General features: G+C 44.8%; 1 protein-coding gene across 1 annotated transcript in view; it reads left to right on the forward strand.

Annotated features, from left to right (window-relative positions):
* Nucleotides 1-14,819, forward strand: part of IL5RA (interleukin 5 receptor, alpha) — a 62,161-nt gene that overhangs the window by 13,362 nt on the left and 33,980 nt on the right. The window contains exon 3 of the mRNA XM_006897092.1: nt 12,662-12,745. Coding sequence (XP_006897154.1) covers nt 12,662-12,745 — 84 coding nt within the window. The remainder of the gene's footprint in view (nt 1-12,661; nt 12,746-14,819) is intronic.

Below are 14,819 nucleotides of genomic sequence, written 5' to 3' on the forward strand. Positions count from 1 at the left end.
CCCAGAACACTTGATTGTGTTTATGCAAAACTTATACTTGGACTGGAAGCAGTCCCCATAACAGAGCAGGGAAACACAGCATGGTTTAAAATTAGGAAACACGTGCACCAGGGATTTGCACCTTTTAAATCTATATGCAGATCATTCAGGAGGCTGGGCTTTATGAGGAAGAACATGGCATCAGGATTGGAGGAAGATTCATCAACAATCTACCTTATGCAGATGGCACAACCTTGCTTGCTGAAAGTGAGGAGGAGCTGAAGCGCTTACTGCAGAAAGTCAAGGACTATAGTCTTCAATATGGATTGAAGCATAACATCAAGAAGACAAATATTCTCACCGCTGAGCCAATTGGCAGCATCATGATGGATGGAGAAGAGATTGAGGTTGTTAACAGTTCCACTATCAATACTTTTGGCACCAGCAGTCAGGAAATCAGAAGGCGAATTGCATTAAGTAAATCTGCTGTAAGGGACCTTTGAAGAGTACTTAGAAGCAATCATGTAGGTCTAGAGACTAAGGTTCACCTGGTCCAGTCCACGGTCTTTGCGAATACTTGATATGCATCAGGGAGCTGGATAATGACTAAGGATGATAGAAGAAGAATTGATGCCTTTGTGTTGGTGCTGGAGAAGAGTTTTGGACATGCCATGACTGTTGAGAAAACAAATAGGTCTGGCTTGGAGCAGGTAAAACCAAGTTTCTCCTTGGAGGCTAGAATTGTGAAGCTCTGTCTCACCTACTTTGGGTGCATGGCCAAGAGGGACCCATCTTTGGAGAAGGACATCATGCTTGGAAGGGTGGAGGGACAGCACAGGAGAGGAAGACCCTGGATAAGATGGATTGATATAGCGACTGGGGCAATGGGGCTTGGTGTGTTGGAATCAGTGAGACTGGCTGAGGACAGGGCAAGCTTCAGAGTTATTGTACGTAGGGTCACTATGAGTTCCAGGCAACTTGATAACAACAACATATTTATGAGATGAATATCTACCTTCATATCTAGTGGCAGACACAGAGATAAGAACCTCACAGTCAGTGCAGAATCAAGATTTGCACAAGCAACGGTCAAACGCACATAGGCAGGAGACTGCAAAGTGGTCCTTCACTTACTGCCTGTGAAAACCCGCTGGAGGGTCCCCTGTGGGTCACTTCTGAGCTGATGGTTCACAACAACCGCCTCTAACAAGAGACCGTATCTGACTTAATCTAAGTCAGAACTTCTGATGGCATGTTCCTAAGCCCCTTTATTTTATCTGTGTGGTTGTGAATTGCTTTTGTTGCTGCTGGGTGTACTGTCAAGTGAGAACGGGCCCACCGCTGACCCTCCAGCAGGTGTCCAGACGCAGTCAGTTGCACAGAAGGACGCTGCTCATCTCTCTCGAGGAGTGGCTGGCGGGTTCAAACCCCCCGTCTTTGAACTGGCAGCACAATTCCTTGACACAAAGCCACCAGAGCTCCCTGATTACCATTGAGTCAACACCAAATCATGATGCCTCCATGTGTGGAGATGGGATTACTCTGTAGGATTTTCACAGGCAAATCACTAGGTGTCTTCTGACCTCAGAAAGTGTCTCTGGGTGATTCAACTGCCAACATTTTGACTCTTCATTGAATGCTTAGCATTTGTACTGCTCAACTGTATGTTGTTGTTGTTGTTATGTGCCGTCGAGTCACCTGTGACTCATAGCGACCCTGTGTACGACAGCCCTAAACTCTGCCCTATGCTGTGCCAATCTCACTGTCTCTGATGCACCTACCCCCATTACCCCCAGTCAATCCACCTCATAGAGGGCCTTCCCCTCCTGTGCTGTCCCTCCACCCTCCCAAGCATGATGTCCTTCTCCAAGGACTGGTCCCTCCTTACAACATGTCCAAAGTATGTTAGACGAAGTTTCAGAATTCTTGCCTCCAAAGAGCAGCCTGGTGAATCTGTTCTTTTTCTTAGCAGTACACAGTATGCATATTCAATACTCTCTCTTCTCCAACACCATAGCTCAAAGGCATCAATTCTCAACAGCATGCATGCATGTAAAATTATGATCTCTGTTACACAAGTTTAAAGAGCTGAAACTATGACGCCACCAGATGCTCCACAAGGGGAAAATCTGACGATGTATTTCCACAAAAATAACTTGAAAACCCTCCAGGGCTGTTCCGTTCTGTCCTAAGGGGCTACCAAGGAGTTACAATCACAAGACACACACCCATACACACACTCCTTCACATTTTACCACAGCACCTTGTGGCCTTACAAATTCTTGATAAACACTTTTCACATCTGCATATTTCCACCTTGAGAATATACCATGGACTGCCAGGAAAACAAACAGATTCATCTTGGAGAGGATTAAACCAAGCTACTCCTTGGAGGCAAGGATTCTGGGGCTTCGTCTGACATACTTTGGACATGTTGCCAGGAGGGACGGGTCCTTGGAGAGGGACATCATGCTTGGGAGGGTGGAGGGACAGCGCAGGAGGGGAAGACCCTCTATGAGATGGATTGATTCAGTGACTGGGGTAATCGGGATGGGTGTGTCAGAGGCGGTGCGGTTGGCGCAGGATAGAGCAGGGTTTAGGGCTGTTGTGCATAGGGTCGCTATGAGTCGCAAACGACTCGACGGTACATAACAACAACAACAATATTACTTTTATAAGTACAAGTAAAATGCAACAAAATTTTCTCATTTATGTTTTTGTCTATATTTTATACTAGAACAAACACCCTTATTTCTTCCGTGGAGCAATTACCGAGTTAGAACCATGGGCTTTCCAGTTAAGAGCACAATGCTTAGCCTTCAGCAATCCCACTAGTGGGATTTAAAAAATGCAAGATAATCCCAAACCCTTCAACTCACGTCTTCAGGTCGGAGAGACTTGTCGCTGACACTCCACTGGGTGTCCAAGGCTGGAAGTGGAGTTGGAGAAGATCGCCCTTCTTTCTCCTGAAGAGCAGATGGTGGCTTTGAACTGCTGCAGAGGTCTGGTCTTTGGGTTAGCAGCAGAGTTCCCTACGGACTATGCCACCAGTGCTCCCATCTCATGTGACGTCCAGGGCTCGCTTCTTGATGCCCGTCACCTTACCCAGCATAGTCTACAGGTGTGTTCAACAGGTACCAGTTGCCTAATTAAGGCATGAAAAAGAAGCAACATAAGCAGCCTTTTGGGGCCAGGATCCATCGCCTGGCAATGAGTCAGGACTATTTCTAATGAGTGAGGAAAGCCTGGTGGCAGAGTGAGCTAAGTATTGGGCTACTAACTGAACCCACTGTCCACCATGAGGGACACAGATGGCAGCTCCCTCCCGCCAGGATTGGCAGCCTCAGAAACTGTTGGGGGGAGGGTCAGGTGAGTCAGGATTCCCAGACAGCGGTGGGTAGTTGTCAGTCTGCCACATCGGGAATTAACTGTGTGGGATTTCAGAGAGAAGCCAGCTGCCTGACTACTGTCCAACTACACTTTTCTGGGAGGCTTTTAACCATGAAACTCACCTCTCTGTCCTTGTTTCCCTTTTATTTTCCCCAAGGAAATTCCCACTTTCAGGTCCTCTACCAATGATTGATCTGATTTCACTTTGACAGCCACAGAAATGGTCACCTTGGCAGCCCCCCTATGTCACTGGCTGAACACATATGTCAGGTTTTCAGGGAGATTCATCCAAGGTGTCCAGTATCCATTTTCATCCAAGGAGACTCATCAGCATAACCCAGGAAGCTACCTGTTTGAGAGGACTTCGACCCCTCTGTTCCCAACACCCCTGCCCTGTCTTCTAAAGGGCGTAGAGTCCACTGTAGTCACTTCTTGTGCTCGGCCTGAAGGTCTCTTTTCTAAGGCAATGCTTTCTGCTTGGCTCAGGTAATAATATATTGTTGTTGCTGTTGATAGGTTTCGAGTAGAGCACAACCCATAGCGGCCCTATGAACAAAAAGCCTGAAGCCCCTCTACAACTATCGACATTTATCAAAGTTCATAATAATATATTAAGCACCATTATTATCAATTCACACGCTAACCTATGTGTTTTTTTTTAAAAAATATTTAATTTTCTACACCTTTTTTTTAATTGGCAGTTTTCAGTCTTAAATTATGGCCCAAAAGGGAAGGGCAGGGGGTCAGGGAGCCAGAGTATGGTTGGGCTTGGGGTTGCACCAGGATGGCCGAGGTTGGTGGGTTGAGGGAGAAGGTGAAAGAATTAGGAAAGCTCTAGTGGAGATCCGAAAAGACAGGGTAGTTGTATTGATTAATCAATGGTGACTAATTATATAAAATAAAGTATATAGGAATAATGATATGAAACAATGTGAAAGAAGGAATGTATAAAACACAAAGTACATGAATGAAACACAATGTATAAGAACTTTGCATGCCAACCAATATAAAAATTGTTCAACTGCTAAAAAAATAGAAGACACATTTGCTGATTCGACGTTTCACACAGACAATTCTAGAAAACAACCACAGCACTGATGCCGTTCAATCATCACCAACACCATGAACAACTCTCCAACCCCATTAACGCAGATTCCATCTTCAACCATTCCCCTTCGACCCCGGTCACTGCCATTAAACTCTCACCTTCGTACTTTTGCCTATGCTAGACATGTCTTATTAGTCTCATTTTTTAAAAAAGTCAGTCAACCTTCTGCAGAGGATCAGATCTAATAGAAGATAGAAACAGATCAGGCACCTAGATGCAGGTATGTTTACAGAGAGATAGCAGGTACACATGTATCTGTGTGTAAATATTTACCTGCACACACGTTTTTTTCTATTATCTAGCATTTCTCTATGTAGAGAAGTCATCTGAAGGGATTAATTATCTGTGAGGCTGGGGACGCTCAAACCTATAAGCCACGCTGCCCGGGAGACGCGGCTGCGTTGTGTCTGAGGCCGGCCGGCCGGCCGGGAGGAGGCTGGCTGATCCAGCAGGACATCCGGGCACCGTCTCAAGACAATCTTTCTTCCTTGAGGAAAGTAAACTTTTTGTTCTGCTTCAACTACCACACTATGCGTGACTCCCCACATTATTGGGGGAAAGTCTGTTTTATTTACAGACAGAAAATTATAAATGCTCATTGCATACAACATATATATATATATATATATATATATATTAAGAAAAAGGGCCACTAGGTGACATTTTAATTTACAAATTGGCATCATTTTGGTCGACAAATATCTAGATGCTGTTTTCTTCTGCCAACGAGAGTTGTACAGAGAAAAAAAACCCAGCCTGATTCGGATTTTAATCACACATTTCTTGAAAGCAACTTCTAGTCCAGTCTTCGCCCAAACAGCTGGGTGCCCAGCCTTATCAAGTGGCCCTGAAAATGAGCCCTTACAAGCTGGTGAATCACACTGCTGTTGCCCGGATGGAAATGGAATTAGAGAATAAAAGGCAGGAGCATCTAAGGAGCTGCACATAAACTGAAGCCCCCTGAGGGTATGACAAGGGGAGGGACGATCCTGTCCTGAGCTGCAGCCCTCCTGTCACCTTCACAGCTTGTGTAAGACGAGCTCAGGCTATAGACTCTGGCCTCACACATTGACTTGAGGGCACAGGGCATCTCCAGAGCAGGGAGGCCCGAGGGCTGGCCAGGGCTACCAGCCACCGCAGGCAGGGAGCAGTGATGTCCACACACCCGTCCCTGTCCTCCACGGGCCTGCTGTTATAATAAGCAATGACCTGGTCGTTCACTGCCTCGTGTTGGTCTTGAGTCACAGTCACCCCACGTGCAATGATCAAACCATTGCAATCCTTGGGTTTTCACAGACAGCTCTTTGTAAGCATTTGAGCAGTCTTTCTTCCCAGGGTGTCTCAGTGAGACGCTGTGCTGACCCCTGTCCTGCATCCTAACCACACCTCGGGGCCTCCGTGCCAGCCAGGGAGTGCTCACGGGTGAGGTATGGCCGGGATCAAACGTTGATTTCCTGCACGAAAGCCAAAAACGCTCCCGCTCACCCACTCGGGTCCTCCTATTAGGTGACAAGGGCAGATAAGTACTCCAACAATAAAGCAAATGCTCCAGCTGGGTGGCTCACAAAAAAACAGGAGAGATCACCCGAGCGAAAACCCCCATCCATCAACTCCTGAATAGAGAACAACGCCAGTGACAGCGCAGATGTTATCAGACAGAGCCTGTCACCGGCCACTGGTGTCCTCACGGGGCCTTCAGTTAAAGCTAGCTCCCAGCTGCGCTTTCAGCTTTCAGCACTCTGCTCTCCTGCTGTTTACTCACAGAGGTCGGTCGCCTGCCCCTGCCCTGGAGAGGAAGCAGCCTGCCCAGCTGTGATGAGGACCTAGAGCGGTGGAGTGTGCCCGGGAGAGGACTGGCTTCACCACCCTGTTGCTGCAGCTCACCAGTGGCCTCTGCTCTTCTCAGTAAGTACAGTCAACCCTCAAGTCACCACAGTGGGAACTTACCCTGTGTTTCCTGTAACATTGACTCTAACGAGACCTTGGGCTTCACTCCCCAATGAGTCCTTTACTCTGGAAGACAAAGAGAAGAAAGCAAGAAATCATGATTTATAGAGAGATTTTTAAATTATGAAAAAGGGGGAAAGCCTCTGATAGCTCTGTTATTAGCAGGGACAGGACTAAGGTGGCCACTGTCAAATGGGTATCAGGAAGGTGGTATTGCTTCTGGCTACCAAGTTCTAGTCTTCATTTTGGTTAAGTAACATGTGTAAATTTGTAACATGTGTAAATTTATAACTGGGTATGGAAACAGGAGTGGCATCCACTTCCTAAACAATACGTCTCCGAAAACTATGAACTTTGATAAATGTCGGTAGTTGTAGAGGGGCTTCAGGCCTTTTGTTCATGAGATCGCTATGAGTCATGCTGGACTCGGAGGTGATCAGCAACAACATCACGTCTTATTAAAATGTCATCTAAAATTTTTGTTAAGGATTTGCACAAGACATTTGTTTTCTACAACTTCAGATATTTTATACAAAGACCTTATGTTCTGTCAAAGTTTCTTGGAAAATATAGGCATTACACACACAGAGTGCAGTCAGCTATTTTGACTAGGAGCTAGGAAGTGGCAGAGTTTGTTAAGAAATCTGTACATGAAGCCGCAGCCAAGCAAGCATTGAGCTCGATCCCCGCAAGAAGACCACCTGTTTTCTGCATCTTCTGATGGTCCTGGGATTTCCAACGTTGCTCTGAACTTACAGAGAACGTACACACTTGCTGAAATCTCTCACTTGGTTTTACATTCATTATTTATCCAAGGTAAAGTACAAAAGTGTTTTCAGTGCTGAATTTTCAATGATGGTAGAGGAAACGGAACAACAAAAAGGTGGAGGTGAGGAGAAGAAATATAAAACATGAGGAAAGAAACAAGGGAAGAAGGGAGAGACTAGAAAGGGGAGAGGGCGGAGCACCCATCAGGATGTCCTCACACCTGAACTGTCACCAGGTATGATGTCTGTGTAGAGTTATGCACTTCATAACAGATGTGATGAATTATGCTGACCATTCTGTTTTCTGGCCTGATCTATTTTGCACGAAAGAATTAAGTTCTCTTTTATAGTAATTGATAAAGAAATTAATCAGTGCAGCTATTTGTCAAAAGTTTGCATTTCAAAGCATACTGAAGTTTTGGAAATCAAATCAGCTCATTTGTTTCTATTAGTTGGAGTGCTGTTTGAGGAACTTTTAAGGCAAGATTTCAAACGTGTCATCCCTTCCAGCAAACAGGCCGGGCTTCTCACACACTCACTGGCCTCGCTTGTCCCTTTGCGGGGTTTGACACCAAGTGGAGTGTGTTGTCAAGAACAGCGTGCTGATTCACGTTGATTCTGCTCAGGGCAGGAGCGCCTAGCGCGGCCAGCTGCTAGAGACTGGTGCTGCAGACGTGAATGGAGCTTGGCCCTGGCCGTCTGCTGCCGAGTCCTCATCAGACTGCACAGAATCCTGGGTGTCCAGGTAAGACTGAGGGTGGGGTCGCTACTGGACGCTAAATCACACTACTGTGGTGAGCAAGACCTTAAATTATCAGAGTGGACCTAGAAACACCTTACTCATCCAGTTTTCAAAGATTTGGTGTGGCGACTCTGTGTCCAGCTAGGCGACAGAGTGTTTCACGTCTATGACAACATTTCAAACCCCTGAGTTCTATTTTTGGAATGTTTCACACAATTTTTTTCAAAAGCTCAATAGTGCTAAAAATGATCAAATGAACAAAAAAAAAGTGCAATATTTTTTAAGTGGTCTTTCCTGCTCCTTCAGGGGCTCTGGTGTCACAGTGTGTGAAATGTCACACTGCTGAGCCGAAGCCCACACTCCCCTGTGGTGCACACGCACCCACGGCTCTGCAGGAGGGATAGGCCGTTTACAGCTTTGGAAAGTTCTGCTGGGAGTCAGAGCCAACACGTGAGAAAGAGACAAAGCACTCACGTATGTTTTGGGACGCATGTGCATTTGTTCACTTGAGAGTGATGCTATTTACCCAGCTAACTGTGTAACTTTCATTTTACACCTGGGTTTGTTTATGGCCTATAGCGTTTTTAATTGCAGAATACAATATATAGTAACACGCTGCTGCAGCTATTGTCAGGTGTCATCAGGTAAACTATGACTCATAGCGACCCCAAAAACGACAGCTCTGTGTCCCACCCTGTGCAGAGCCCTCTTTGCCGGCTCTGATATACGAGCACCATCGTTGTAGTCTCTGTGTTGTCGATCCATCTCACTGAGGGGGAGGAAGTGAAAAGGGAACTGTTTAAGGGTGGTGGAGAGAGAAGGCAAAGAGAGCGTGCATCCTGCCTCATGCTTCTCACCTTCTGTCCACTGAGGTCTGAGTCTGGAAGTAAGTGCCACCACAGCTGACTCAGAAGAACTCTGAAACACAGTCAGAAAAGTAGGTTTGAAGGGGAAAATACTTATATTACTAAGTGTGAAGTTCAGTAGAATTTGATCAGTTCTCGGGAACACAGGGGGAAATACATCACCAAGGTCAAAACTTGACCCAATTAACATCTAATGCTATTTGGGTGCAAGAAAAAGTGTCACACTTTCTCTCAGATGTCAAAGACAAGAACCCCTACCAGAAGTGACAAGCACTCGAGGAATTTTCGATTGAGTAATTTTCTGAAGGAGTGTTCATGACCTCCTCAGAAATCCAATCTGCAGGCAACACATGCTGCCTCACCTGCGTCCACTGAATCTTGTCTTCACAATGCACCGGTTTTCTTCTGGACATTAACTGTACTTGTGGGGAGGAGGGGGACTAGGACACAGCTTTGGGCTCGGAAAGTAGCTCAATTCCTGTGCTTTAAAACAGTATGCCATTGATAACTAGAAATAATGTATTACATTTGCAATGAAGGATGTCCCAAAGATTTGGAGTTCCAGTTAAGGTAACTGCCGGTCCAGGGATAGGGCATGTTAATGAGTTGTAGACCCAGGTTGGACATACATTCAGAGAACAGAGAAGAGAGTGAACACAACAATCCCAGAAAACATGGGACAGAGGCAACAAACATGAATGGAATTCTTCTGACGGACTCAAACACATTCTCTCCTCTCTCCTCCCGCCCCGCTCCCCCCCCCACCCTCCGACAGCCATACCAGTGTGGCTTAGTTAGACCTGTAGCATTACTTCCAAACTCCTGTTTGAGTATCTTACATTGCATGTAGGACAATTGCTTTTTGTTCAAAGCTAATTCTTGAACAGAAAATATTGCAACAAGAAGTGGAAAAAAGGGTAAAGTTATTTCATTCATAAAATGAATAATCAACAAAGTTCAGAATAGTTAATTTGAAAAAGAATTCTCTTTTCAGCATCTATCAAATCAGAATACTTCATAGACCTAGGTAATGGGCCTGGTTAAGTAAAATACTCAGTGATTCTTCCACTGAGATACCCGAAACTCTTAGCATTTAACTCAGTAATTTAAATACAGAGGACAAATGGATGTTTAGTCATTTTACAAAGATGGTTCTAACATAGTGTTTATTTACCAGTCAGTAAATATATATCTATATCTATAGCTATAGCTATAGCTATAGCTATATCATCTCTATCTGTATCAACTTTGAATTGTGCAAGCTTACAGTTCGTGTCATTTCAGAAAATGCCAACATCGAAGACATCACACTCCCAACATCCTCCTGCAGGAAACTATTTGGTGGTTGTTGTTGGAGGGGTTTTTGACTTTTATTAATTTTTTTTAACTGGGTCCATTATTAATGTTGCCTCTTTAACTCATTGACATTTTCTCTTTACCATTTTTTTAAAAAAATAGAATTTCTACTTTTGCTGCCATTTGTTATTTCAGAAAGGCTTTTTCTGTTAGTGTAGCATCATCATAGAGAAATAAGGGGATTTTTATCAAAAGTGTGGTCATTCCAGTTAGTGATACTTCATTTGTTTGAGAAAAGACTCGCTGGTTTGGCCTCTGCCCTTTCTTGGAGATGACACTTGAGTACTTCCACGGTGGGCAGTAAGAATGAACGAAGCATATGTTACCTTATTTTCTGAAGGCATCCTTCTTAATAGGCGCTGGCTTCTGTGGTCCCAGAGTTAAACTGGGAGATTCTAAGTCATTTTAATACGCTTTTCTACAACAATAATGTTGTCATTTAGGTTAGCACCACTGAGTTGCCAGGACATAACAGTGCCCTGTCAGGAGACCCGAAGTCGGATTAAATTCCTTTTCTTTTCTGACTGGTTATTTGGTCTTTGAACAATTGTTTTTTTTTTAATTATTAAATTTTATTAGTTTTAATAAACATTTACAGGGATTTTGGGTTTTCATTCCTTCATTGCTTCATTGCTGCACCATTCTCTCTACCCTCCTCCCCAGTTTGTTCTTCTTCCCCCACCCTCTGAATGTCTGTTTTAATTGTCCAATTGCCACAGTGCTTGTCAAAGCCAGTTCTGATTAATCTCCTTTGTCAGTGTGTCCTTTGCCATTCCCTATCACTCCTCCCTGAGAGAGACTTCACCCTGATTCATAAGGAAAAGGGGATGGCGCATTCTCTTAGCTACTTCCTGCTGAAAAGGGACGCTGTGGGTTTCAGGGTGAAGATCTTCTCTCACTACTCTAAAGGCCCCTTTGGCAGTAGGAAACACATAGACTATTATGGAGATTGATTTTGGAATTTAGATGCACTCTTATTGATTGTGCTTGGCCGCACATGTTCATATCCTTGAAGATGTATCATGGGGGGGTTGCACAATTGTTTAACCTCTGTGGTCCTTTGCTTCGTTGTAAACTGGATGGTCACAGCTGGTAACGTGCCTCTTAATGAAACCTTCTGAGAATGTGAGACATAGTAGGACACACACAGAGAGATGAAAGAAATGAAGTGTGTATAAAAAAAGAACTTGCACAATTTGCAGAACACTCGAGATCTCTACCCCACAGTTCTCAGCCAGAGACCGCCAGCTCTCTCCTTTGCCAAGGGAAACAAAGGCACCCACAGTGACCCCACACATAAAGGGACCCATGGTTACAAAAGGCACCCATGGGACCCAGGATGACCCTGCACGTAAAGGGACCCACTGTGGCCTACACACAAAGTGACAGCCTGCTGTGACTTACAGAGTTTGTACTGGCTGATTCTCTGACATTAATTTGCCAGCCATTGTTCCCAGTTTGGGTCGGGGAGCCCCACTGAGACCTGGTTAATGTCCTGGCCACATGTAAGGACCAGTGACAGGAGGTGGGCATGCATAATGTGCATCGGCCAGAAATCAGGAGTGACTGTTGTGAAAAACAAGATGTCCACTCCTGGCTCACCTCAGACCCTGGACTTTGGAGCACAGGTCACTCCGCTTGGTGACACGGATTTTCTTCATCCCACATTACATATTGTTTCAGATTATTATTTTTTTAAAAAAAATTCAAGTATTGGTTCCTATCTAAATAATCTCAAAGACAATGGTGGTGGTGGTCATTTTCTGTTTTATTGCTGTGCCTAACTTGAAACAAAACCAAACCCACTGCCATCGGGTCAGTTCCAGTCACAGCAACCCACCTCACCCAAGGTCTTCCTCTCGAGCACTGTCCCTCCACCCTTCCAAGCATGTTGTCTTTTCCAAGGGCTGAGCCTTCCTGACACCATGCCCACAGTATTCGAGACAGAGGTTCAAATCCCAGCAGTAACCTGGGAGAGAACATTACTATTCAAAGATCTGCTCTAATCCCTATTTAGGAAGCAGAGACAGAACAATAGCCTGCCATAAGGCTTGGAGCCTTGACAGGGCAGCTCAACTCTATTGGATGGAGGCGCTCTCAGCAAGGAATCACCTCTGCCTTGCTGATGGCACTTCCTTTCCTCTCTCTAGCTCTATGCTCGTGCCTTCCACCAGGAACACCCTCTCCTGCTGCTGTGTCAGGGACTCTAGAGCTTTACCCGAGGAATCCCCTCACTCTCTTTCCTCCTCCTCTGCCCCATTCACACTCCCATGGAGCAATCACTACATTGCTATATTTATTTTCATCATAAATAATTGCACCTCCATCTGTGGCTTTGCCTTGTAAGGGCAAAGTGCATGGTTTATTCATATTTGGCTTCCAACTCACAAGAGACATTTCATAAATCTGTTAAATGGCCAAATAATTATATCTTATATTAGAAAGTAGTTGTCTGGTTTTCTTTCAACAGAAGAGGATTTGCAAATGTTCTCTCTCATTTCTGCAGGTGTGACAATCATGGCAGCTGCCTTGCTGATTCTGTTTAGAACCACGGTGATCTTGCAAGCAGACTTACTTCCTGATAAAACCTGTAAGTGACTTCAGTTTAACTCAAGGATCTCACTTTTAAAAAATATATCTATATGTTGCTGTTGTTGTTTTGTGCTGCCAAGTCTCCTGGAACTCATAGTGACCCTATGAACAACAGCCCTAAACCCTGCTCTATCCCTTGCCAATCTCACTGTCTCTGAGACACCTACACTCATTTCCCCAGTCACAAAATCAATCCATCTCATAAAGGGTCTTCCTCTCCTGCACTGTCCCTCCACCCTCCCAAGCATGACGTCCTTCTCCAAGGACTGGTCCCTCCTTACAACATGTCCAAAGAATGTCAGACGAAGCTTCACAATCCTTACCTCCAAGGAGCAGCCTGGCTTCACCCTCTCCAGGATGAACTTGTTTGTTCTCCTAGCAGTCCATGGCATATTCATCACTCTTCTCCAGCACCACAGCTCAAAGGCATCACTTCTCCTTCTATCATCCCTAGTCATTATCCAGCTTTCTGATACATAACAAGTAATTGCATAGACCATGGCCTGTATCAGGTACACCTTAGTCTCCAGACTGACATCGTTACCCTCCAGTACTTTGGAGAGGTCTCTGACAGCAGACTTTCCCAATGCAATTAGTCTTTTAATATCCTGGCTGCTGGAAATATTATATATATAATTTCATATCAACATATATGTTTGTTACAAAAAGAATATAACTTAACTTCCCCTAAATGAACTCTCTATTAAGAAATTATATACAGATCTTAAAGGAATAGACTGTTCTTACTGGAATAAAAACTCTGTAAAGATATTGTATTCCATGAAAGCAAATTTGGCTGAAAGGCATTTTTATGCTGTAGGGGAATCTGCCCCTGAGTGCGAGTACATCAGCACTCCCAAATAAACCAGGATAAAAAATAGCCACAAGTGGAACATCTTTGCATATGGGGGAAAGATGTAGAGATCTTAGGAACTAAGAATAGGAGACATCCACTGTACTTTGTTCACAAAGCAACATACTGAAGTCTGGGTTTGGTGAGACAGGAGTCTAAGGAGGGGAAGCCACCACGTGTCCTCACCTAGTGTGGGCGGTGCTTCCTGTGATGACAGCTTTGCTCTACGTCTGCTGTATGATGCAATGGCCTCTCGCATTTGTGACTGTTGTTGATTGCCGTCAAGTTGAGCAGGACTCTTAGTGACTCTATGAACAAAAAGCCTAATGCCTTTCTATCACTATTGTCGTTTCTCCAAGTTCATAGAGTTTCCATAGGCATGTGATTTAGGAGGTGGATTCCACTCCTGACTATTATATACCTAAAATGTGGCAAATGTGACTGAGGTAATAAATACTTCACTTTCGTTCACACTCATTTTAAAAGCTGTGTGTGGCCAGTGGCTGCCACACTGAGCAGTGTAGGCTGGACAAGGGCCTGGATGTCACCAAATGACAGGAAGGCTGGGGGGCTGTGGAAGGTGATGGGAAGTGCTGATGACTTCTCAAGGGAACGCATCGGAGGCTTCCTGATTGTGTGCGCAGTATTGTTGTGATTTTATTTAAAAATGAAAGGTTGTATTAATGTACGCCTAGGAAAAAAAGAAAGGAAAGATAATAACAATGCCATTTTGAAGGTCGCTGGTGCTCAAACAGTTTGCACTCTACTCACTGACCCAGCAGAGCTGGAGGCGTAGTGGTTAAGCACTTGGTAATCACTGAAAAATAAGGTGTCTGACCAAGGGGAGAAAAATGTGGCAGCCTGTTGCTGTAAATAGTGCAGCTCTGGTAACCCTGTGGGCAGCTCGCCCTGCTGCGAGTCAGAATCGACTTGAGGGTGGTGGCTATGAGCTGGCTGGACTGTGGGGACCCCGCCAACAGTGCCATGTGGAAAACCCCGCTAAGCTGCTTCCAATGTCAACTCAGTTTAACTCTAAAGCCACAGGCCACGGTGCATTGAAATCACAGGACGGCAAGAGATTTAGAGGTTTTAATTTGTCGGTTTTCAGGGAATTTTCAGAGATAGGAAGCTGAAATTTTGGGCTTTCTTTTCTTCATTCTGCACATCTTTGCTTCCTAAGAGGGAAGAAAGCAGTGAGCAAACCCTGACAGCCTTGGAA

This window comes from Elephantulus edwardii, unplaced genomic scaffold (assembly GCF_000299155.1).
Source record: "Elephantulus edwardii isolate Elephantulus edwardi_28Jun2011 unplaced genomic scaffold, EleEdw1.0 scaffold00200, whole genome shotgun sequence".
NCBI classification, from domain to species: Eukaryota; Metazoa; Chordata; class Mammalia; order Macroscelidea; family Macroscelididae; genus Elephantulus; species Elephantulus edwardii.